General features: G+C 45.6%; 2 protein-coding genes across 3 annotated transcripts in view; one reads left to right on the forward strand and one right to left on the reverse strand.

Annotated features, from left to right (window-relative positions):
• Positions 1 to 745, reverse strand: part of LOC141096256 (protein CUSTOS-like) — a 47,057-nt gene extending 46,312 nt beyond the window's left edge. Inside the window, exon 1 of the mRNA XM_073582772.1 lies at positions 610 to 745. Coding sequence (XP_073438873.1) covers positions 610 to 703 — 94 coding nt within the window. The 5' untranslated portion in view covers positions 704 to 745. The remainder of the gene's footprint in view (positions 1 to 609) is intronic.
• RNF185 (ring finger protein 185) lies at positions 687 to 11,079 on the forward strand. 2 transcript variants are annotated; one of them, XM_073582773.1, is made up of 8 exons: positions 687 to 825; positions 4,235 to 4,375; positions 4,459 to 4,679; positions 5,723 to 5,741; positions 6,422 to 6,534; positions 6,636 to 6,690; positions 7,958 to 8,075; positions 10,293 to 11,079. In XM_073582773.1, exons 3-8 carry the CDS (start codon positions 4,510 to 4,512, stop codon positions 10,388 to 10,390), a joined length of 573 nt encoding a protein of 190 aa, XP_073438874.1. In that variant the 5' UTR covers positions 687 to 825; positions 4,235 to 4,375; positions 4,459 to 4,509; the 3' UTR covers positions 10,391 to 11,079. The 2 variants fall into 2 exon arrangements, with proteins under 2 accessions (XP_073438874.1, XP_073438875.1); XM_073582774.1 differs by lacking the exon at positions 687 to 825 and adding an exon at positions 858 to 1,131.
• Positions 11,080 to 25,004: the final 13,925 nt, after the last annotated feature.

Consider the following 25,004-nt stretch of genomic DNA (forward strand, 5'->3'; position numbering starts at 1 on the left):
GTAGACCATGGGGACAACGCCAAGCAGAAGTAACATCACACCGGTCGTACTCTTGCGAATACTGTATGGAGTGGTGTATGGTAAGTGGACCACTCTAGTGTTTGTTCCAGGATCACATTGTCTCTTATTGAGAAGGTCTGGGATGTCATTGGTCGGCAACTGTACAGGGTGCTGCCAACAGTGGATTTTGATGATTTGTGGGCCTGACCGCATCAGCGCAGCTGAACATCCCTCAGACATCCATTAATAATAATTTTATTTCTATAGCGCCGACATATTCGGCAGCACTTTACATTTCAGAGGGGACTTGTACAGACAATAGACATTACAGCATAACAACGATCACATAGATCATAACAGATACCAAGAGGAATCAGGGCCATTAATAGCAGCCGAGCATGTAAGGTTGGGCACTTCTGCACATACTTTATAGTAGATAAGTAGAGACGTTTTGGAAACGTTGCTTCCATTTTTCCTATCACTAACACGTCTCTGCCCTGTGATCCCCATATTTGCACGTCGTCCCCACTTGGTGCTGCAGTTTCACGGTTAGGGACACACTCACTACAGGCTGCTGAGTAGCACGGACTATATACAGCGGAATGTCACCTGGAGGTTCCCAGGCCGCCTCTCGGAACCGCTCCAGGTCCTCATCACTGCTGTCTGAATCCGCCTTCTGCGAGGAGCCCCTGGGCGCCGCCATCTTGCATCACGTGCCGTGGCCGCGCAGCATCTCGGTCGTTGTAGTCCTCCGTGGGCCGGCAGTGACGTACTAAGGCCGGCCTACAGCTGACGCTGGTGATGGTGGATCTCGGCTTATTGGAGGTGAGCGCTGAGAGACTTCCTTGTCCGACATATGTCTGCAAACAAAGTGATAGATAGCGCTGTGTACAATCCTCCCCACCGTGCCCGGGCTGCCCATGGCCGGCTGGTAGTGGGCACTGTGCCCTCGCCTCCATATGGGATCACAGTGGCACGGTCATGGCTGGCAATGCCGAGATCCTGCTCTAATCAGCTTAGTAAGAGCCGTTGTTTCCTGCACTAGTCAGTAGGAACGGACAGCCCCGCACCCCTGTAGAACTACAAGTCCCAGCACAGTCACCAGGGTCGTTTAGTAGCAGCTGTCTTTAGGTAAATGTTGGCTGCTTGACCCCCGGAGTCTCACAGTGTCTCCCTCCTTCCCTCCCATACCTGTAACCATACGGATCATCGCCTTCTATGGAGGATGACTGTGGCTCAGAAGTCCCGTCCGCTGTAGGGGCTTGTGCACACCCCGTAGCCTGTAGGGCGACGCCGTCACCTTGGGGTTACAGCGGATGCACAGTGACCGTCCTGCAGCCGTGGCATTACCTGATGGTGGGGGGCTAAGCGGTGGACCCCCGCCAATCTGATATTGCTGATATGTCCTGAGGTGAGCCCTCGGTGTCCTAGCCCCGGTACCTTGATAGAAGGATTGTCGTATCCTGGCCCTCTTCTCCGCTGCGTTTGTTACTCAGTAAGCCTCCTTTACACGTCTGTATACAACATGGACAAACGGTAGCGGTGTCATCAGTGTGTGATCCGTGTGTCTGTTTTTACCATCAATGTTCCCGGTGTGGATAAAGTAGCAGGCTTCTCTTATGCTTTGCACTGATGCCATCTGTGCCCTGCACGTGCTTTTCACGGCCCCATAGATTGGCATTGGCCCGTGTCATCTGCTGCCGGGAACAGCGGACATGTGCATAGCACCGTAGGTCATAATGGGTGCCGCGCGATCTGTGAAAATAAAAACAGATTCCACACGGATATGTGAACTCCGCCTAAGAGAAGACCCGGCTCATAGCTGGCAAAGTGAACTTCTTGCTGTGCTCGGCTATTTCCTCAGAACTAGACCAAGAAAGGATCAGCGCGCTCTGCACAATATGACTTCTAGCCAAGGGTACACGACTGTTCCCAGCAGGCCGACCCCACTAATGTCACTATTCGCTGCTCGTTGGCTATGTGGTACATATTTTGGCTGGAACACTCCCTTAACCCCTTGACGACCAGGGGTATTTGTTTTTTGAATTTCTCTTTTTTGCTCCCCTTCTTCCCAGAGCCTTAACCTTTTTACTTTTCTGTCATTATGACCTTGTGCTTGTTTTTTGCAGTAAAAGTTGTACTTTTGAACAACACCATTTGTTTTATCATCATGTACTGGAAAACGGGAAAGAAATTCCAATTGCGGTGAAATTGCAAAAAAAACTACAATTCCACTGTTTGTTTGCTTTTTTTTTTTTACCATGTTCACTCAATGCAAAAACTGACCTGCCATTATGATTCTCCAGGTCATTACGACTCCATAGACGCCAAACCTGTCTAAGTTCTTTTTTATTTCAGTGTTGGAAAAAAAAGCGCCATTTTCCAAGACCTGTTGCGTCTCCATTTTTTGTTTCCTGGGGCTGGGTGCAGACTTATTTTTTTGTGCTTTTAATGATACCATTTTGGCGCAGATACAATCTTTTGATCGCCAGTTATTGCAGTTTTTTGCAATGTAGCGGTGACCAAAAAAACACGTAATTCTGGCGTTTTTACTTTTTTTTTTTTTTTGTTACGCCATTTAGCTATTGGGTTAATTCTATTTTATATTGATAGATCAGGCGATTGTGAATGCGGCGATACCAAATATGTGTATGGCATGTGACTAGAAACTGCAGTACTTCAATCGCCTCTGCTACACACAGGCGATGATCACATCACCTGTGTGTAGCCGAAATGCTCACTTGCTATGAGCGCCGACCACTGGGTGGTGCTCATAGCAATCCGGCAATGAAAACCATAGAGGTCTGCTTCAGATCTCTGGTTGTCATGCCGTCCCATTGATGACCCACGATCATGTGATGGGGTCACCAATGGGCTGGATTAGCAACGCAGTTCCGGTAAGCGCGCGTTAAATACAGATCAGCTGTCATGTGCCCAGAAAGGTGTGGGCTCAGCACCGGAGCCCGCACCAAACAAGGGGAGTCCAACGTCGGAAAGGGGTTAAAGGGAATCTGTCACACCCTGCGTCGATTTTAAGCTATTACTATGAGCATACAGGTAATAGAATGGTTAAACTAGTCTTACCTGTATGCCTATGGTCTTAATGTGGAGAAATGCACTTTTAATCTTTATGTTAATGATTTCTTCCAGGCTCTGGGGCGTGCTGTGACTGAAAGAAATTCCTGCCTCCTCTCTTCATTACCGTACCACCCCCTCCTATGGATGTAGCACTGACCTGTGACGTGCAGTTGCGATGCCATAATCCCGCGCAGCAGCAGCGACTCGCCTGCGCAGAAGCAGGATGAAGACACTACCATTAGAAGGGCGGATAAGGTACCCATAACCGAGCGAGTGCACGGGATTATGGGGCCACAACTGCATGTCACAGGTCAGTGTGATGCTGATGGGAGAGGCTGGTATTGTAATGAAGCCAGGAGGCCGAGATTTCTTCCACCGCACGCCCCGAAGCCTGGAAGAAATCATTAACATAAAAGGTTGATTAATGCACTTTTAATATCTACACCGCAGCTATGAGGCACACAGGTAAGACTGGTTTAACCATTCTTTTTCCTGTAAGCCCGTATAGCTTATAAGCGTCCCGGGGGGGGGGGGGTAACAGATTCCCTCTAATGTCGAGACAACTTCTTGTTCTATCGCGCCCAGGTTGTCACAGGACTGCAGACCTCAGCACTTGCGTCACTGCGTCCAGACCTGTAGGGTGAGCACAGTGCTTGTTTAGGGAAGTTGGCCTTATTCTTATGTGGATCCTTTAGTCTTTTCCAAATTTTGCCCATTGTTACAGCAGGTAATCCTCAGCCTGTGACCTATACAAGCCCTGCGGGTTTTCTTTCAGGCCGGTGTTTGACTGCCTTGGTTTGTTTTGTACAGCAGTGACAACTGAGTGCTGAAATTTTACTTGCCAAACTAGTCTTGCTAAGCGTTGTGCCAGTCCCTGGCTTCCTGTAGCTGTCTGTGAATTGACATGACAGCTGTACAGGTGGTCCCTGAGGACGGGATTAGCTGGGCTACCTGTGCACACAGAGGGGCGGCCCAGACAGGTGAGAGGGTTTATTGTAGATCTCTGTTAGTCTCTATAGCATTCTCCGGTTTCACTGGTTTAATTACTGTCTATTGTACCCCTCCCTTCTCTGTTATTCTTCCTTTTCCTTTCTCCAGTACCGTTTTGGCTTCTTTCATTGCTGTGCATCACTCCAAGCTTTTTTTTTTTCTCCAGTCATCAGTTTATTCTATGGGGACATGATGTAACAGAGTGAAAAAGCAACACACACACACACTGCTTGTTCTGTTCTTCGTCCATCACTGAGTGACTGATTCTTTGCTGCAAGTTCTAACATAGAGCAGATCAACAGATTTGGTAAGTTTGCCTGGCTTTTGAGATGGACCTGACCTTATCCTGCATGGATAGATGCCTTCATTACTTCCTCTTGTGTTTGGTAGGTCCGTCGTCTTGGGTTAGTTGTCTCCTTCCTGTGGTGCCCCCTGGGTAGGATGGCGAGTGCAGGTCCAGCCGCCTCTGCATCTGCGGAGAATTCGGGCCCCGGTGGAGCAAGTGGAAGTAGCAATGGCGAGGGGAGCAGTCAGGACAGTACGTTTGAGTGCAATATTTGCCTGGACACAGCTAAGGATGCAGTGATTAGCTTATGTGGCCACCTCTTCTGGTAAGTGGACTTATTATACACGTAGGTCCTGATTCATCATTTGCAGGGTTTATGTCCCTTTTTTTGGTCTTCTGGTAAATGTTGCCATCAAGATGGAGCTCCCAGTTCATGAATTTTGCACAAAATCAACAAGGCTCTTATTTTTATCTTTAAACTTTTTTTTATGACACTTTAGCTTAAAAAGTTTCATGTTCTTCAAAAATATCACCAAATTTACAGACTGGAAAGTTCCAGACGTTCATATAATCACTGGGGGGACTAGATCACGCTTGTGCCAACGTTGTTTAACTCTTTAAAAAGTCACAATTGATGAATCGGCCGCCTACATTGGGAAAGCGATCTCATAAAATGTAGTCAGTTTGAATAGTAATTACATAGGTGCCTTTAAATATATATAATGTAGAGTGTGACAGCTTGTATCCCTATGCAGCTGTCACGGTCAGGAGAGCAGACGGCCGGTCCGAGGATTGCGATGCGATCATGGCACGTGTAATGCGGTCGTCTGCACCTTTAAACATAGATTAAAAGGGTTGTACACTACTAGGGCAATCCCTTCTCGATCTGCATGTTAGCCCCCATGAAAATAAAATTGCTTATACTCGCCTCCAGTGCCGGTGCTTTCCTTGATGCAGGGCATTGCCTTTTAAGCAGTTGTCATTGACATACAAATAGCACGGAGGTTTTTTGGAATGTGTTATATTGGTGAATATTCATTTTATACAGGGTGTGCACCATACTATCTCCAGCAGCTAGCAGTGCGATGTAGCATTGTTTTCTCTACATTATATATTTAGTTGCGCATTGACCTAATTAAGCGGCAATTAAAAAAAGAATTTGGCATAAATCAAAAACGTACTAAAAACACCAAATACTAGACAAGAAAAGGGCACAAATGCAATAATGAATCAGGGCTGTTCTGTTTACAATGCTTTAGTCCTTATCTTACTGGAAATTCACTGTCTGATATGAATTATAATGAAAAAGATTGTTGGTGGCTTTAACACTTCTCATATAACCTTTTCATCTTTTTATGTCTCCTCTAGCTGGCCATGTTTGCATCAGGTAAGTTGTGTACTATTCTATGTATGTATTCTGTGAATGGTATTCATTGATAACGTAATTTAGGCAATGTCTTCTCATACCCTTATGGGAAAGCATGGAATATGTCATTCCCTTTGTCTTGTTGCCTTAAGATTTATTTATTATTGATTTATAATTAAAGTTTTTGTCCACCTTTTGCGCAAACTTTTTTTTTTTCCGCAAATGCAATTTTTTTTTTTTTTTTTTTTTTTTTTTGGCACAAAATCCTTTTTTTGTATTTTGGTTTCATTGTAAAATTTGCACGATCTATTGAGTGCTGCAAAATGGGTTTCCTGAGAATCCGTCAGTGAGCTCATTTGTAAGGTCTAAACTGGAAAGTTTGTAACTTTTATCTGTCCTTTTTTTTTTTTGAGTCTTTGTTAAAGATTTTTGCCCCTAATACATGCATTTAAATAAAAAAAACTTCCCTAGATGTGGACGTCATTAACTTCGGAGCGAAAAACCTCGTGTCTAGTCTTGACTTACGGCACCACATATATTTCGCTTGTAGAAACAATTCCATTATATTTCTTAGCATTGCGAACCTGCCCCTGTAATGACACGAACCCGGGGGCCTTTAGTATTTGTTCTTGTGTAAGTCATAATAGTTAGTAAAATCAATTCCTGCTTTTTGTTTTTGTTTTTTTTTTCCTTGTCTTCAGTGGTTAGAAACACGGCCCAATCGTCAGGTGTGTCCTGTGTGCAAAGCTGGAATTAGCCGCGATAAAGTAATACCTTTGTACGGAAGAGGAAGCACAGGGCAAGAAGACCCTCGGTGTGTAACCTTTACTGTATTTCTGTGTCAGCGCACCATTTTTTCTTGATTTCTTTGTGTTACATAAAAGATTAATCCTATACAATAATCTTTCCATTTAGGGAAAAAACTCCTCCTCGGCCTCAAGGGCAGCGACCAGAACCAGAGAACAGAGGGGTGAGTAGTATAGGGTTTAGTTTTGTACGGCGTGTATCACATGATGAAACCATTGCTTCTCATCTGTAATTCTGTATTGGTTCCTGGGAATTGTTAGTTAACGCATAACGAGCTTCCCACGAGAAAAACTAATTAACAATAACAAGATGACACAGGGCGCCCAGCGCTTCCTGACATTCATTTCAGGCTTCTAAATCTGTGATTGGCCATTTCCTGCTCTTCATGATCCAATGATGGCTTTGCTGAGATTTAAACGGCTGTTGTAACTTGTGCCAGTGTGGCAAGGTGTGATGCATCTTTTAGGCCTTGGTGTCATCCATCACCTGCTGCAGTTACAGTGGAGGAACCTTTCCTGTCGAATTGAGATGGCCACTTTGTCATGTTGCATCACGCCACTTTACGGACAAAAGTGGACCATCGCTCTGAGAGAATGTTGCTATTATATATTTGTGGGTCGGTTCAGGTGCGGCAGTTATGTATGAGCATGAATGTATGTGTAAATTTTTAATTATGGTTGGAATTGTATAAAAAGTAGTTGCATGCAACATTCACTAATAATTTATATAAAAATATGCATGGAAGATTAGATAGTTAGCACGGCAGCCTTGCAGCGCTGGGGTCCTGGGTTCAAATCCCACCAAAAACAATATCTGCAAGGAGTTTGTATGTTCTCCCCGTGTTTGCGTGGGTTTCTTCCCACACTCCAAAGACATACTGATAGGGAATTTAGATTGAGTCCCATTGGGGACAGCGATAATGAAGTCTGTAAAGCGCTGTGAATTTATCGGTGCTATGTAAGTGTGTAAAATACTCCTCATGATATATTGTAGTAAACATGTAGCCACTTTATACCCTTCTCTGCTGTTAGCAGCCGGAAAGTTACAAGCTTCTCATGAATGTCTATTGCGTGGACTTTCTCTTCGGGTGCCATTCTGTCATTACTTAAGTACAGGTGACGCAGGAGCTCTTTATCGCCAGCCATCCTTGTTGCCAGGGCACTAGAGGAATCGGTAGCATACTTGCCACAATGCTGCTGCTCTACTATTTAGAAAAGAATGACACTTAAGCACTTGCCAGACACAAGGGTTCGTTGATGGTCGTTACACAAAGTCCCAAAGTCTGTAGATTTCTAATAAAATGTTTCCTCTCGAAAGACATGTATTACCTATCCATAGGATTTCTTGTAAAAGCTATACAATGTGAAGATCACTAAACGTCAGTATTTATTGATTGATTTTTATTTTTTTTTTATTTTTTTTTTACCCAGGGTTTCCAAGGATTTGGTTTTGGAGACGGAGGCTTTCAGATGTCCTTTGGCATTGGAGCGTTTCCATTTGGAATGTTTGCTACAGCATTTAACATTAATGATGGCCGTCCTCCGCCAGGTATTCTTCTGATTATTGTTAGAAAATCCAGAAATCGTAGTTGTCGTGTCGGAAGAGGGTCTTTAACAACTATGCAAGTACTTACAAGCCAATCTTGGCAACTATTGCCCTGCCATTTTCATTGTGTGTCTGTGTTTTGTTTAACACAGCATGCTTTACATATGTTGCTTTTTTTTTGTTTTTCTTCAATAGACTTTTTTTCTGTGGGACTTTAAATCACTAAAAAAAAAAAACAACTAATGAACAAAATGTTGCAAAGTAAAAAATGCCAATAAAATCTCATAATCTGGAGTCTGCCTGCAATGTTGTGTGTTTCACAAGTTTTATAAAGCTTACCCTAAGGGCTCCTGCACACACCTTGTGTATGTTCACACATTTCCTTTTCAGGAGTCTATGATGCAGAAAGTCTCCAATCAAATCTCATGGTTTTGGAAAATTTCTGCTCCAAAAACTGTGTGAAAAGACATTAGGGTTAGGTGAACACATTCTGTTTAAGGTGTGTGCCCGCTCTGAAACCCACCTGAAAAGTGTCCTAAAAATACTCTAAAATATGATTAAACGGCTGACTATATGAACAGCATATCATTTTGACACCTTTATTGACATGTTCGCTCTGTAACTGCTCCATTTGTCAAAATAAAGGCAGTGGTTAAAAGAAGTGGCCTTCATTTAGTTTGCATGGTCTTCCAAGTGGAAGACATCAGAAGTTTATGGCGAGCCGAAAAAGACACTGAGGATGTTGAGAATACATAATCTCATACGTCCCATTATTTTGGTTGTCCTCAATGTGTAATGTTTGTGCATGTGAACTATAAAATGATGCACACTGGGCATTTGAATTCCATACCATTCCAATTGATCACTTGGATTATTGTGAAATCTTATCCAAAAAATATACCGTATTTTTCGGATTATAAGATGCACTTTTTTTCCCCAAAATTTTGGGGGAAAATTGCAGAGCGTCTTATAATGGCGGACATAGAGGGTGTCCGGCGGTGCTGCGGGGGGCTCTGCCGACACTTTGTGAAAGGCCAGAGCCCCCACAGTTCCATGGTTTCCTATGCGGTGGACTCCGCACGAAGATCTCGGGAGATGAGATCTCATATGAAATCATGAAACTGCGGGGACTCTGGCGTTTCACTAAACGTTGGCAGGGCCCCCGCAGCACCGAACACCCGCAGCGGCGCACCGCACATCGGAACACCCCCTCATCCCAGCCTGCTGCCTGCAGCATCACCCCACTCCTGCTTCCTCCAGCAGCGACCCTGGGACTCTGCTTCACCACAGCCACCCCCCCCCCCCCCCGGTAAGCAATGACGCATGGATTAGAAGAAGCACCTCAATTTTATTAAAAAAAAAAAAAAAAAAAAAAAATCCTATTTTTTTCCCCTCAAAATTTGGGGTGCGTCTTACAATCCGAAAAATACGGAACCTATAAAAGAAGGAAGAAAAAGGTGTTCCTTTTGTTTTCTAACTTTATAAAGATTGTACCATGCCGTAAGGTGGCCATATACGAGAAAGCTGTCTATTGAATGTTCATTTGGCAGACGGCAATCTCTCCCGATTTCACCATACACTTGTGCACACAGTTGGTGCATTCATGTTTTTTCAACATGGAGAGAGGCAAAAGTTTCTTATCAACTTCCAAGAATGAAAAAGAAAAAAAAATCAAATCCTTTTCTCCCTCTGACCTCATCTAACGGGTAGAGTCAGGGAGTCGCCTGTCCCTGCCAAAATCTGCATCTGTGCATGGAGTCCTTTATGGCTCTAAATGCATAATTCAATGATTACGTGATTACACCTGAAGGTGGCCATATACATGAGATACAAGTAGCTCAACGGTTAAGAAAACACTGAACGTGCAATTGTTGCACTGGCGCAGCTGTACGTACGTTACGCCATACTGACCTTTACATTTGCTTTAACTGGCCCATACATGTTCAGTGTCACTAGACGGAAGAAAAACCAGTATTACAGAAACTGTTCAGTATGGATTAGGGCCTGTCAAACACAAATGGTAAATGTTTCTGTATAAAACAGGGACTATTTGCTAAAACATAAATTTGTAATTGCAACTGATGAACGATTGCTTAGGTTAAAATAGTCAGGCTTTTTTTGCAACTTGAGGCTAATGTGTGTCTGCTTTTGTTTTAGTTTTAGACAAATTTCTCTAGAAGGTTTCTTATGCTATATTCTTTCTTTTAACCTATTTTACAGCTGTCCCCGGAACCCCTCAGTATGTGGATGAGCAGTTCCTGTCTCGTCTTTTCCTCTTCGTTGCCTTGGTCATAATGTTTTGGCTGTTGATCGCTTGATTATCACTAATTACTATATGGATGGCGATGAGGACTGAGCGCCATTCACGGATATCAACCCTATCCCTGTTATATCTTACCCTGAACTTTGCCCCGTGTCCTTCTCTGGCCTCTGATGTGCTATTCTCTGGTTGCTGCCCTTTAGATTACAAGAGAAAGGGCGGCTAGATAAGAGAGAATAAAAGTATTAATGGCTATGGAGTAGCGTCACTCACAGATGGCATAAACATAAGGGCAAGAGAAGCACCGTTATAATTATTTGGAGGGGGAATGGTAAAAATACTGAACATAATAATACGTGTAAGAAACCACAAACATAAATGTGAAAAATAAAATGGTGAAGAACGGGAAATGATAAAGGCCCCTCAGGACATTGAAAGCAAGCGGAAAGTATATTTCATCATACTGGCAAATACATGGCAGCAAAACATCAGGTTTCTGGGCAAGATGTGCTTCAGCGCATGATATACCCTGCAAGGTAAGAAGAAGTGGAGGATCAGGGGTCAAAATACTCTGGATAAAGAGCAAATTGCTTTTCTTTTGTCCAAAATGCATGCTCCGAGATCTACTCCAATGGAAGACGCCATGCAGTCTGTAGATATTCTCTGTGCTTTGGAGTTAAAGGGTGTTGATTCCTCAATTTTATGAGATTTTAATAATTCACTGGGAATAAAGTTAATTTTAAGATAGTCAAGTATTCTTGTCTTCAATTTAACATGCTCTGTATATGCACGGGTCCAAGTCCTACAATGGAGTTAGAAGGGTGAGAAAAGAAAATGGGTAAAAAAGTAAATCGGTAAAAAAAAAAGTTTAAATCGCCTCCATTTTCCCAGTCCCTTTATGAGGTAATAACTCTGGAACACTTCTGTCATGATCCAGTGTTGGATCTGGCGGTATTAAAAGCACAAAGTGAACTTTTTTTTACTTTGGTTGAGTTCAAAGGTGTTTTGACTGTCCCCGGTGGTGGTTAGCGGTATCGCACCTTAGGTTTAGGTTAATGTTCACTTAATTAGGGATCAGGTGTGACTCCCTATAAAGGTGTGCTTAGGGGGTTCACTCACCGCTGGTGATATTTCTTTCTGAGTTGTTGGAGAGCCTGGTGGAAGGATGGAGTGGGATAGGAGTCCTGCGCAGTCAGCCATAGAGGATGAGTGCCAGCTAATGGTGTCTGCAGGAAGGACTGGCGTGGCTTGGTGGAGTCGCAGTTTATGGTGTCGGCGGGAAGTGCGGGCATGGCTTAGAGGAGTGGCGACTAGGAAGAGAGTTGCACTCAGCATGTTCGACTTGGTTGCTGAGAACTGGACTTGAGCATGCTTGGATTCTTGGCAGAGGCTGGACTTATCTTGGGACTCTGTGTACTGGACTGCTGCAAGTGGTGATGGACTCTGCTCCCAGGCTGCACGATGGTGACGGATCCAGTTATGTGATGGATCAGGGTGGAGGAGAAGATGCACGTAGGTGGTGGGCTCTGTTGCTAGGAGCGCACGCAACAGAGCAAAGATAAGTGGTGTTTCCCCTGTATTGTCTCTTTCCTCATGTGTGTTATTAGTGCAGTGGTGGGATTAGTCTCCGCACCGACCCATTCCCTAGTGAGGGTTTAGGGTCAGGGCGAGCAAGGGCGTTAAGGTACGCGTGCGGCGACAGGTGCGGAGCCTGTTTAAGGGAATGTGAGGAGTGTAGGGACACTGGCTCAGGGGAGTGCAGGAGGTCTCCATTTCCCCATTCCCTATCGCAGGGCCCACCATTGTTAAAGTTACCCAGGTTCCCCCCTTATTATTTAAATGCGCCTTACTGGAGGCGGTGTTTCCAGATATATGTATGCATGGCGTGTAATACCTAAATCCGCCAGGTGGAGGCGGCGTATCCACCTGCACGCTTTATTATTTAAATTCGCCCCACTGGAGGCGGTGTATCCAGGGTCACGTGTGTTATGGGTTCGCCTTGCGACATCATCTGCGTCCTGACACACGTGACCAGGACAACTTCAACAGTTCCCACTGTTTTGTTTTTTTTTTTGTAACATATTGTTCTTCATGATAGTGATAAAACTTGTTCGATATGACTTGCGTATGTGTGAAAAAATGAAACATTTTCGCAGTTTTCACACAAAATAGTGCATGAACACCATTTCTCACATGTCTACTTCACATTTGCATCATTTTTCTGTTAGGAAGTTAGAAGGCTTAAAAGTTGATCAGCAATTTCTCATTTTTCCAACAATTTACAAAACCATTTTTTAGGGACCACCTCACATGTGAGGTGACTTTGCGGGGGCCTATATGATAGAAAATGCCCAAAATTGACAGAATTTTAAAAACTGCAATGTAAAAGGAAAAAAATTAACATTTAAAATTTTCTTTTTCATAAATCTTTAGCACCTAATTTTCTTATTTTCACAAGGACTACAGAAGAAAACGGACTCAAAATTTATTGTGCAATTTATCGTCAGTATGCCAATACTCCATGTGAGGGGAAAGCCACTGTTTGGGCGCATGGCAGGGCTTGGAAGGGAAGGAGCACAGTTTTTACCTTTTGAACTCAATCAGCTAGAATCGAGAATGGGCGCTGTCGCGTTTGGAGAGCCCCTGAGGTGCCTAAACAGTGGAACCCCACACACACACACACACACACACACACACACACACACACACACACACACACACACACACAACGCCATTTTGGAAACTAGACCCCTCAAGAAATGTATCTAGATTTGTGGTGAACACCCTGAAACTCCAGGTACTTCACAGAAGTTTATAATGTAGAGCCCTGAAAATAAAACAAATTTTCTCCACAAAAATGTTCTTTTAGCCCCCAATTTTTTTTTTGCAATGGTAATGGGAGAAAATAAACTCTATCGCTTCATTGGGGGACAGAGGTGACCATGGGTGTATGCTGCTGTCGCTAGGAGGCTGACACTAAGCAAATAAAGCAAAAAACTGGCTCCTCATTCGTAGCATACACTCACTGACAGGCAGGAAGTACCTCAGTTTAAGCTTAGTGACTGTAGGAGGCGGACCTGGATCTAACCCCATATCCGCAGTGTTTTTTCTTTCACAGGTTTCTGTGTGAATTTATAAATCCTTTTCGCTTTGTTTTTCAGATACAACTTGTCGGGTAACAGGGTGCAGATTTCTCACCCTGTTTTCCCACATTTAAGCGACCGAGAGAGCAGTGTGGTATCATCCACACCGCCCACTCTCGGACCCGCTGGCTGGACTTTGTCCCCTGTCCCCCTTTTGGGGTGTTTCAGGTGATTCTCGGTGGCCAGTCCTTGCCTTATCCCCTCCTCACCCCTCTCCTTGGAGAGGGCTGAGAGAAAGACGGTGGTCACCGGTGGTGGCCTTCCCCTTTCTGGTAAGGGGTTGACGCCGTCCTCTGCACCATCCGGAGACAGTGCGGGAAGGAGGATCATCATTTCTAGGACCCTCTCACTTCTGAGGGCTCCTGATGCGATCCTCATCTATCAAGAGGAGCCGGATTCAAGCAGGTGGTAAGCCAGCGGGCCCCTTCTCTTCCCCCCCCCCCCTTACAGCAGCTCCCCCTGGCAGCAGCTTCCCCGTTAACCTGTGTATAGGTCCCCGCTGTAAGATAGGCCTATTTCCTCCCGGGTCCATAGGTTCAATTTTCGCGCCTTTTTTCTCATAGCACGCAACACCGGCATTTTGCAGGCTTCTTCCTTTGGCCATTTTACGTCAGGAGCACGCCCCCCTCCCCGGCATGTCTCCTATCAGCCACCTTTATCGGCCAGACACGCCCCCCGCGCTGCTGTACCTGTCTCTCCCTGGTTCCCCTGGTCCGGTCACTACTGGCACCCCCGCCGTGTCAGCCATTAGGAGGGACACTTTTCTTTGTTTTTCAAAGGCCGGCACATTAGCCTGAGATGGCGCGGCTTATCTGGTTCCTTCTGCTAATTGAGCCCCTGGCTTTGGGCCTTCTCTCCACCTAGCCACGTCCTCTTACCGGCCTCAGGCAAGTTAGTGTCCCTTGGCCAATCAGTGCGTGCCCTGAGCATTACCAGGCCAATCGGCGTGCGCCTCAGGCTTAGCCACGCCCCCTCCCGATGGCCACGTTTGTTTTGATCAGTGAGTGTGCCTCCCTGTCACCCGAGACACGACCCCAGTTTAGCGTCTCAATGCCTGCAAGTTTGTGATCATGCACTATCTGTAGATTTGTGCACTGTCTGTCACCATCTACCGCAGGACCCAGAGGTCACAGCAGGCGGTGTTTCTCTGTAACAGCGGACGAAGATTCGTGCATCCCCAGCGGGCTCAGCAGGTACCCATCTCTATCCGGCATCGGATCTGGGAGACACTGCAGCCTGAGCAGCGACAGCGCCATCTCGGGTTCAGGTAGGACCAGCCCAGGCTGGTTGTTTTTTCCTACCTCATAGGGACTTATCTATCCCCGGCAGCAGTCTTCGTCTCTCCCTTTTGCCACCATCTGTATAAAAGCAGTGGCCTTCTGACCAGTCTGCATTGTTTATGCCTGTACTGCAGCTCTCCACCGTGTCTGCCCTATAGCTAACGCCCAGGACGATGGCACTCCCCCTTCCCCTCCGGAGTGGGCTGCTGCCATGTCTCAGTCGATATCCGACCTGACAGAGGTTTTATAGTCCACGACGCAGGTCCTGGAGCGCCTTTTGCATCCGTCTACTGCCACCAGTGCTCTGAACACCTTTTATGGTGGTTCGCACGCACCTGTCTGCAATGTTCACAAGGACATATCTGGTACGGAATAAGGGAAGCGGGAATAAGGGAAGCGAGACCAGGTCCCTCAGCATCTGCCCAGGAGGACGGCACTCCCCTCCCTCCGGAGTGGGCTGTTGCCATGTCCCAGCTGGACAGGAGATTCAAGTCCCCCCCCCCCCCCCTGATATGGATCAGACTTCTAGAACGCTGGACATGGTAGGTAGCCTTATTTCGGCCATTGTTCAAATCCTCAAAGTAAAAGTGGAGCATGCGGCTACTTGGGACATCTCCGTTTCATTCAGACGGGTGAAACGTCCCTCCAACGTTTTTTCCCAAAGAGTTTGAGGCTACCACCTCCAGACACTGGGAACATCTCGGCAAACGCTTCCCGGGACGAAAATGTCTGGACATTCTAGACCTTTTTAGTTCAGACCTTGTCAGCATACAGTTGTGGCCAAAAGTATTGACACCCCTGCAATTTTGTCAGATAATACTCAGTTTCTTCCTGAAAATGATTGCAAACACATTCTTTGGTGGTATTATCTTCATTTAATTTGTCTTAAATGAAAAAAACACAAAGAATTGTCCTAAAGCCAAACCAGATAAAATTCCACACCAAACATAAAAAAGAGGGTGCACAAAAGTATTGGCACTGTTACAAAAATCATGTGATGCTTCTCTAATTTGTGTAATTAACAGCACCTGTAACTTACCTGTGGCACATAACAGGTGTTGGCAATAACTAAATCACACTTGCAGCCAGTTGACATGGATTAAAGTTGACTCAACCTCTGTCCTGTGTCCTTGTGTGTACCACATTGAGCATGGTGAAAAGAAAGAAGACCAAAGAACTGTCTGAGGACTTGAGAAACCAAATTGTGAGGAAGCATGAGCAATCTCAAGGCTACAAGTCCATCTCCAAAGACCTGAATGTTCCTGTGTCTACCGTGCGCAGTGTCAAGAAGTTTAAAGCCCATGGCACTGTGGCTAACCTCCCTAAATGTGGACGGAAAAGAAAAATTGACAAGAGATTTCAACGCAAGATTGTGCTGATGTTGAATAAAGAACCTCGACTAACATCCAAACAAGTTCAAGCTGCCCTGCAGTCCGAGGGTACAGCAGTGTCAACCCGTACTATCCGTCGGCGTCTGAATGAAAAGGAAGACCCCACTTCTTACCCCGAGACATAAAAAAGCCAGGCTGGAGTTTGCCAAAACTTACCTGAAAAAGCCTAAAACGTTTTGGAAGAATGTTCTCTGGTCAGATGAGACAAAAGTAGAGCTTTTTGGGCAAAGGCATCAACATAGAGTTTACAGGAGAAAAAAAGAGGCATTCAAAGAAAAGAACACGGTCCCTACAGTCAAACATGGCGGAGGTTCCCTGATGTTTTGGGGTTGCTTTGCTGCCTCTGGCACTGGACTGCTTGACCGTGTGCATGGCATTATGAAGTCTGAAGACTACCAACAAATTTTGCAGCATAATGTAGGGCCCAGTGTGAGAAAGCTGGGTCTACCTCAGAGGTCATGGGTCTTCCAGCAGGACAATGACCCAAAATACACTTCAAAAAGCACTGAAAAATGGTTTGAGAGAAAGCACTGGAGACTTCTAAGGTGGCCAGCAATGAGTCCAGACCTGAATCCCATAAAACACCTGTGGAGAGATCTAAAAATGGCAGTTTGGAGAAGGCACCCTTCTAATAACAGGGACCTGGCGCAGTTTGCCAAAGAAGAATGGTCTAAAATTCCAGCAGAGCATTGTAAGAAACTCATTGATGGTTACCGGAAGCTGTTGGTCGCAGTTATTTTGGCTAAAGGTTGTGCAACCAAGTATTAGGCTGAGGGTGCAAATCCTTTTGTCTGGCCCATTTTTGGAGTTTTGTGTGAAATGATCAATGTTTTGCTTTTTGCGTCATTCTCTTTTGTGTTTTTTTTCATTTAAGACAAATTAAATGAAGATAATACCAAAGAATTTGTGTTTGCAATCATTTTCAGGAAAAAACTGAGTATTAGCTGACAGAATTGCAGGGGTATCAATACTTTTGGCCACAACTGTATGGTCCGATCCCCATAAGCTGGATCTGCCTTTTTTCACGCTTAGCCTCTCAAACAGTTCTGTCCAGTCCTGATGCGGCGTCTTTCAAGGATGCTATGGACAGACAGATTGTGGCCTTAACTGTATTAGCCTTGGAGGCGTCATGCACTTCTCTCTGACCTAATTTCGCCTCTACTTGAGTGCTGAAAGCCATATCGCCCTGGGCCAAGATGCTTCACTGGAGCATTATGGCGGCGGTTCCTACAGAGGAGCTATCAGAGCTCTTTGGGACCAAGCTGGTCCAGATCTCTTCTGATGCCACCAGAGGTGAAAGCACCTCTCTGCCTTTCCTCTGGCGGTTCCTTCCAGCAGGACCGTTCTCCTGCACAAGGGGAAAGAAGGACACCTTCCTTCAAGCTATTCCTCACTGGAGGCCTAGGACCCGTCTCTAAGTCCTCCAGACCCCCCTATCAAGGATTCTCCTCTAATGATGGGTCATCCCCACCTGGGAATCTTTCCTGGGTGGAAGGCAGGTTTCTTTTTTTCACAGAGACTTGGTTGTCGGAGGTCGATGACGCCTGGGTCAGGGTGATCGTTACACCCGGCTACAAGATGGAATTTTCTTTTCCCCCAGGAAGACATTTCTCCCTCCCGCCAATTCAACCCTCTCATGGGTTCTCTAAGCCGTCTTGTCCCCGCCTAAGCTCAGGTGTCATTGGTTCTGCTCGAACCTCTTCATACTCCTATAAAAAAAAAAAAAAAAAAAGAAGCCCTTTCTTAGACCTCCAGCAGTTAAATTGCCACCTTCGGATTTGCCTCTTCAGAACGGAGTCCTTGCGCTCGGTGATCCCCCTTCATGGAGCAGGGGGTTTACTTTGCTCTGTGGACATTCATGATGCTTACCTGAACGTTTCTGCGTGTGTACACCATCGGAGGTTCCTTCGGTTTGCGATACAGCACAATTACCAGTTCACGGCACTCCCGTTCAGCCTGGCATCCGCTACCAGGGTCTTCACGAAGGTCATGGCAGTAGTCATGGAAACTGTGCTTTATACCCAGTTTCACAGTCTACCTGGGATAAGACAATTGTTTTCCCTGAACTGTTTCCCTGGATCGGCCAGTGCTTTCACCTCTCAATGTGACGCAGTCCCTCTCTTGGTGGACACTATCCGCCTCTGCTCTGCGCAGGTGTGACGTACATCTGGTGCAAGTCTGGACTGCAATTGAGACAGCACCCCAAGCAACCCTGAGACCCTTTACCCCTAGACAGGGATCTGGAATTACAGCAGAGCCCAGGAGGTAGCTGTCTGTATAAGAGCAGCGGACCAGAACAGGACGGTCACCAGAAAGGGATAAATTAACGGAACCGAAGGAGTAGTCAGGGATCCAAGTCTAAACCAGGCGGGCAGCAGAGGAAAGAAATCGGCAGACAGTGGCAGAGTCAAAAACCAGGCCAAGGTCAGAGTCTTAAACCCGGAGGGCAGCTGAGGTACACAATCGTCAGGCAGTAGCAGAGTCAAAATCCAGGCTAAGGTCAGAGTCGGCAATAACAACACACTAGCACGCTGGGGAAACCAAGACTATATCTGGCGGCCTGCAAGACAGGCCCCAAGGTATTTGAAGGATCAGGCTATCCCTCACAGGCTCACAGTCTGATTACGTCATTTGGACCGCCCCCAGGACCAGGCCAGATGGCGATGCACCAACCCCTTCATGACAGAGGAGCGGAGCCTGCGCCCACCAGATGCCTTCGCAGGAGCTTCTTCTCTGTCACCACCACCAATGGGCGAACCACGGTGCCTCCTAGTGGCAAAGGCAGGAACAGCCGTCCCTGAGTCTGACGGCGATGTGACAGTCCAGCGCCTCCCAGTGGCCGGGACTGGAACAGCAGTCCTCGAGTCTGATGGCGACGTTACAGTACCCCCCCTTCTTAGAGGGGCCTCCGGGACCATCAAAACCTGATTTATTAGGGTGAAGGAGGTGAAATTTCCTGATCAACCCCTTGGCATGAATGTCACTGGCAGTGACCCAGGACCTCTCCTCCGGACCGTAGCCCTTCCAGTGCACCAAATACTGCACGGACCCTCTCACTAAGCGGGAGTCAAGGATACCCTGGACTTCGTATTCCAAGGCACCCCCGACCAAAACTGGAGGAGGAGGGGACTGGACAGGATGAATTGGAGAGCGGTACAATTTGAGGAGAGACTTGTGGAAAACATTTGGTAGTTTGAATGACTGAGGGAGTTTCAGACGAAATGCTACCGGGTTAATCACCTCAATTTCGTACGGACCAATGAACCTGGGACCTAGTTTGGCAGACGGCACTTTTAAGCCTAATATTCCTGGTAGAAAGCCAGACTTTGTCTCCAACTCCCAGGTGCGGCCCTTTGGATTGCCGTCTGTGAGCAGCCGAAGCTTGTCTAACCTGAGTCCCTTTCAAGTTTCTGTTCACTTCTGACCAAATCGTCTAACTGATGTATAGATCTTTCTACCCCAGGGAGCTCTGACATCTTAGCAGAGAATGAACCAAAGCGTGGGTGCAGCCAAAGATTACAGAAAAAAAGGGTAGTCTTGATGGACTCCTGGTACTGATTAGTCAGGGCGAACTCTTAATGGCAGATGTTCCACCCAATCTGATTGATGCTCAGACACATAACGGAGATATTGTTCTAGAGCTTGGTTAGTGCGTTCAGTTTGACCATTGGTTTCAGGGTGATAGGCAGAGGAGAAGGACAATTCAATGCCAATGCGTTTACAGAACGCCCTCCAAAATTTCTAAACGAACTGGGTACCCATGTCGGACACTATTCACAGGAGCGCCATGCAGTCGTACAACACGAATAATGAACAGTTTGCTTAGGGTTTCGGACTTAGAATCATAGAATCGTAGAGTTGGAAGGGACCTCCTGGGCCATCTGGTCCAACCCCCTGCTCAAAGCAGGATTCGCTAAATCATCCCAGACAGATGTCTGTCCAGCCTCTGTTTGAAGACTTCCATTGAAGGAGAACTCACCACTTCTCGTGGCAGCCTCTTCCACTCATTGATCACTCTGTCAAAGTTCTTTCTAATATCTAATCTGTGCCTCCTCCCATTCAGTTTCATCCCATTGCTTCTAATCTTTCCTTGTGCAAATGAGAATAAAGATGATCCTTCTACAATGTGACAGCCCTTGAAATATTTGTACAGTCATGGCCAAAAGTTTAGAGAATGACACAAATATTAATTTTTACAAAGTCTACTGCTTCATTTTTTCTAATGGCAATTTGCATATACTCCATAATGTTATAAAGAGTGATCAGCTTAACAGCAATTACTTGCAAAGTCAATATTTGCCTAGAAAATGAACTTTATCCCCCAAAACACATTTCAACATCATTGCAGCCCTGCCTTAAAAGGACCAGCTAACCGTTTCAGTGATTGCTCCATTAACACAGGTGTGGGTGTTGATGAGGACAGGGCTGGAGATCAATCTGTCATGATTAAGTAAGAATGACACCACTGGACACTTTAAAAGGAGGCTGGTGCTTGGCATCATTGTTTCTCTTCTGTTAACCATGTTAAAGAAACATGTGCAGTCATCATTGCACTGCACAAAAATGGCCTAACAGGGAAGAGTATTGCAGCTAGAAAGATTGCACCTCAGTCAACAATCTATCGCATCATCAAGAACTTCAAGGAGAGAGGTTTCCTTGTTGCCAAAAAGGCTCCAGGGTGCCCAAGAAAGACCAGCAAGCGCCAGGACCGTCTCTTAAAAGTGTTTCAGCTGCGGGATCGGGCTACCAGCAGTGCAGAGCTTGCTCAGGAATGGCAGCAGGCAGGTGTGAGTGCATCTGCACGCACTGTGAGGCGGAGACTCTTGGAGCAAGGCCTGGTCTCAAGGAGGGTAGCAAAGAAGCCACTTCTCTCCAGGAAAATCATGGACAGACTGATATTCTGCAAGAGGTACAGGGAGTGGACTGCTGAGGACTGGGGTAAAGTTATTTTCTCTGATGAATCCCCTTTTCGATTGTTTGGGACATCTGGAAAACGGCTTATTCGGAGAAGACGAGGTGAGCGCTACCACCAGTCTTGTCTCATGCCAACTGTCAAGCATCCTGAAACCATTCATGTGTGGGGTGGCTTCTCAGCCAAGGGAATGGGCTCTCTCTGTCTTGCCTAAAAACACAGCCATGAATAAAGAATGGTACCAGAATGTCCTCCAAGAGCAACTTCTCCCAACCGTCCAAGAGCAGTTTGGCGATCAACAATGCCTTTTTCAACATGATGGAGCACCTTGCCATAAAGCAAAGGTGATAACTAAATGGCTCAGGGAACAAAACATAGAGATTTTGGGACCATGGCCTGGAAACTCCCCAGATCTTAATCCCATTGAGAACTTGTGGTCAATCATCAAGAGACGGGTGGACAAACAAAAACCTTCAAATTCAGACAAAATAAAAGCATTGATTTTGCAAGAATGGACTGCTATCAGTCAGGATTTGATCCAGAAGTTGATTGAGAGCATGCAAGGGAGAATTGCTAAGGTCCTGAAGAAGAAGGGTCAACACTGCAAATATTGACTTGCTGCATTACCTCAGTCTAACTGTCAATATAACCTTTTGTTACTCATAATATGATTGCAATTTTATTTCTGTATGTGATAAAAACATCTGACAAACACACATAAACACCAGAGGCCAGCAGATCATGTGAAAATATAATATTTGTGTCATTCTCAAAACTTTTGGCCATGACTGTAGACAGCTATTGTCTCCTATCAGTCTTCTCTTTTGCAAGTTAAACATTCCCAAATCATGCAACCTTTCCTCATAAGACAGGGTTTGCAGACCGGTCACCATTCTGGTCGCTCTTTTCTGAACTTGCTCCAGTTTGTTGATGTCTTTTTTAAAATGTGGCGCCCAAAACTGGACACAGTATTCCAGATGAGGTCTGACCAAAGAGGAGTAGAGGGCAATAATGACTTCACATGATCTAGACTGTATGCTTCTGTTAATACATCCTAGAATTGCATTTGACTTTTTTGCTGCTGCATCACACTGTTGACTCATATTCAGTCTGTGATCTATTAGTATACCCAAGTCTTTTTCACATGTGCTGTTGTTTAGCCCTATTCCTCCCATTCTGTATATGCTTTTTTCATTTTTATTGCCCAGATGTAGTACTTTGCATTTTTCCCTGTTAAAAACCATTCTGTTAGTTGCTGCCCACTGCTCCAGTTTATTTATATCTTTTTGAATCAGTTTACCCTCAATTCCTTCATCTAAATCGTTGATAAAGATGTTGAACAATACAGGGCCCAGGACAGAGCTCTGTGGTACCCCACTTGCGACATTCTTCCAACTGGATGTGCAGCCATTTACGACCACTCTTTGGGTCCGATCACTAAGCCAGTTATGAATCCACCTAACAGTGCCCTTGTCCATTCCATACCCAGTCATTTTTTCAATAAGGATTGTGTGAGATACTTTGTCAAATGCTTTGCTGAAGTCAAGATATACTATGCTGAAGTCAAGATATACTATATCTACAGCATTTCCCTGATCCACCCAATCCGTGATTCCGTCATAGAAGGAAATTAAGTTAGTCTGACATGACTTATTGGTTACAAACCCATGCTGACTCTGTTTAATCACTTCATTCTTATCCAGGTACTGACATACATGTTGTTTAATAATTTGTTCAAAGATCTTTCCTGGTATAGAAGTCAGACTCACCGGCTTATAGTTGCCTGGGTCCACCTTCTTCCCCTTTTTGAAGATAGGAGCAACATTTGCTCTTCTCCAGTCTTCTGGGACTTCTCCTGTTCTCTAAGAATTTTCAAAGATTATGGAGAGGGGTTCAAACATTTCTTCTGCTATCTCCTTCAGTACTCTGGGGTGTAATTCATCTGGACCTGGAGACTTGAATTCATTTAGGTTAGCTAAGTGTTTCCTCACTATCTTTCTGTTTATAGATATCCTGGATTCTTCGATTCCCTTAATAGGTGTCATGGTCACGCGTGGCCCGACACAGCGCCCGCAGCAGGGCGGATTTAGATGACACGTGTGACCCTGGATACACCGCCTCCAGTTGGGCGAAATTAAATAATAAAACGTGCAGCTGGATATGGCTCCTCCAACAGGCGAATTTCGGAAATACATGTAAGTCTGGAAACCCCACCTCCAGTAAGGCGAATTTAAACAATAAAAGGGAAAACCTGGGTAACAATAACAATGGTGGCCCTGAGATAGGGAACGGGGAAGTGGAGACCTCCTGCACTCCCCTGAGTCAATGTCTCTACACTCCTAGCGTTCCCTAGGCCAGTTCCGCACCGGGCGCTGCTCAGGATACCTTTACACCCTAGCTTGCCCTCCACCTAAACCCTCACTAGTGAAGTGGACGGTGCAGAAAGTAATCCCACCACTGCACTAAAACACACATAAGGAAGAGGGACAAAACAGGGAAACAGCACTTAGCTTTGCTCTGTTGCTTACGCTCCCAGCAACAGAGCCCACCACCTGCGTGCATCTTTTCCTCCGACCAGATCCAACACCATAGTGCAGCCTTGGAGCAAACACAGTCCACCACCTGCGTGCAGCTGTCCAGCATATGAGTCCAGCTTTCCAGCAACAGAGTCCAGCATCATGAGTGCAGCTCTACACCATAGCTGCCACTCCATCAAGCCATGCAAGAACTCCTTGCCGACACCATAGCTGCAACTCCACCAAGCCATGCCAGCCCTCCTCGCAGACACCATAGCTGCCACTCCAGGACTCTCACTTAGCTGCCTGGGACTCTCCTTCAGCTCCATCCTTCACCCAGGCTTGCTTGTAACTGAGGACTATCACCAACCTCAGTGAGCACAACTGACACACCTTTATTGAATAAACACACCTGTTAGTGATTCCCGTGCAATTACACTAACCACCACCGGGGGCAAAACTATCTCTTTAAACCAGCGCAATGACCATACTGGCCACCGGGGGCAAAACTATCTCTAAGCACAAAGCTTAGAGAGAGAAAAAAAAAGGTTACCAGTGCACTTATCTGACATGATCCAGCATGGATCATGACAATAGGACAGTGAAGAACAGTTGATGTTACATTTCCTTTCTGAGAGAAAACAGATGCAAAATAGGAATTTAAAAGTTCGGCCTTCTCAACATCCTGTCTTACTATTTCATCATTTTCATCCTGTAAAAATCCTATAGCATCTTTGACTTTTCTTTTACTTTTGACATATCCCCAAAATCCTTTATTATTGCTTTTGATGTCTCTTGCAAGCCTCAATTCATTGTCAGCTTTAGTGATCTGATTTGTGCCCTGCAGGTTCTGCAGACAGCATTATATTCTTCTTTAGATATGCCTCCCTCTTTCCATTTTATAAACATTTTTTTCTTCCTTTTTAGCATGTGCTTAAGTTCTGTGTTCATCCATCCTGGTTTCCTTAAATGCTTCCTATTCTTCCCTCTTTTCGGAAATGTTAACAATTGTGCTTTTCAATTTTCATTTTTCAAGATTTCCCATCCTTCCTGGACATTTTTGTCTTTAAGGATATCCAGCCATTGGATCCCTCCAATTCTCTTTCAGAATCCCTTAAAATCTGCCTTTCTGAAATCTAACATTGACGTCTGAGTCTTCACAGGTCTTCCTCCTCTAGTTATCCAAAATTCTAAAATGAAGTTCCTCTGTCTGGTAGTCCAGACAGAGGAACAAAATGACACTGCATACTTAACCTATCCACCACCACCCAGATACACGTCTTCCCTTCTGAGGGCGGTAGGTCAGTAATAAAGTCCAAGGAGATGTGGGTCCATGGACCCTCAGAGGTAGACAAGGACTGGAGCCAGCCGGCAGGGCGATTATGGGGAGACTTAGCGCGAGCACAGATTTCACAAGCCAGTACATAGTC

This window comes from Dendrobates tinctorius, unplaced genomic scaffold (assembly GCF_039654945.1).
Source record: "Dendrobates tinctorius isolate UK_male_01 unplaced genomic scaffold, ASM3965494v1 ptg000073l, whole genome shotgun sequence".
NCBI classification, from domain to species: Eukaryota; Metazoa; Chordata; class Amphibia; order Anura; family Dendrobatidae; genus Dendrobates; species Dendrobates tinctorius.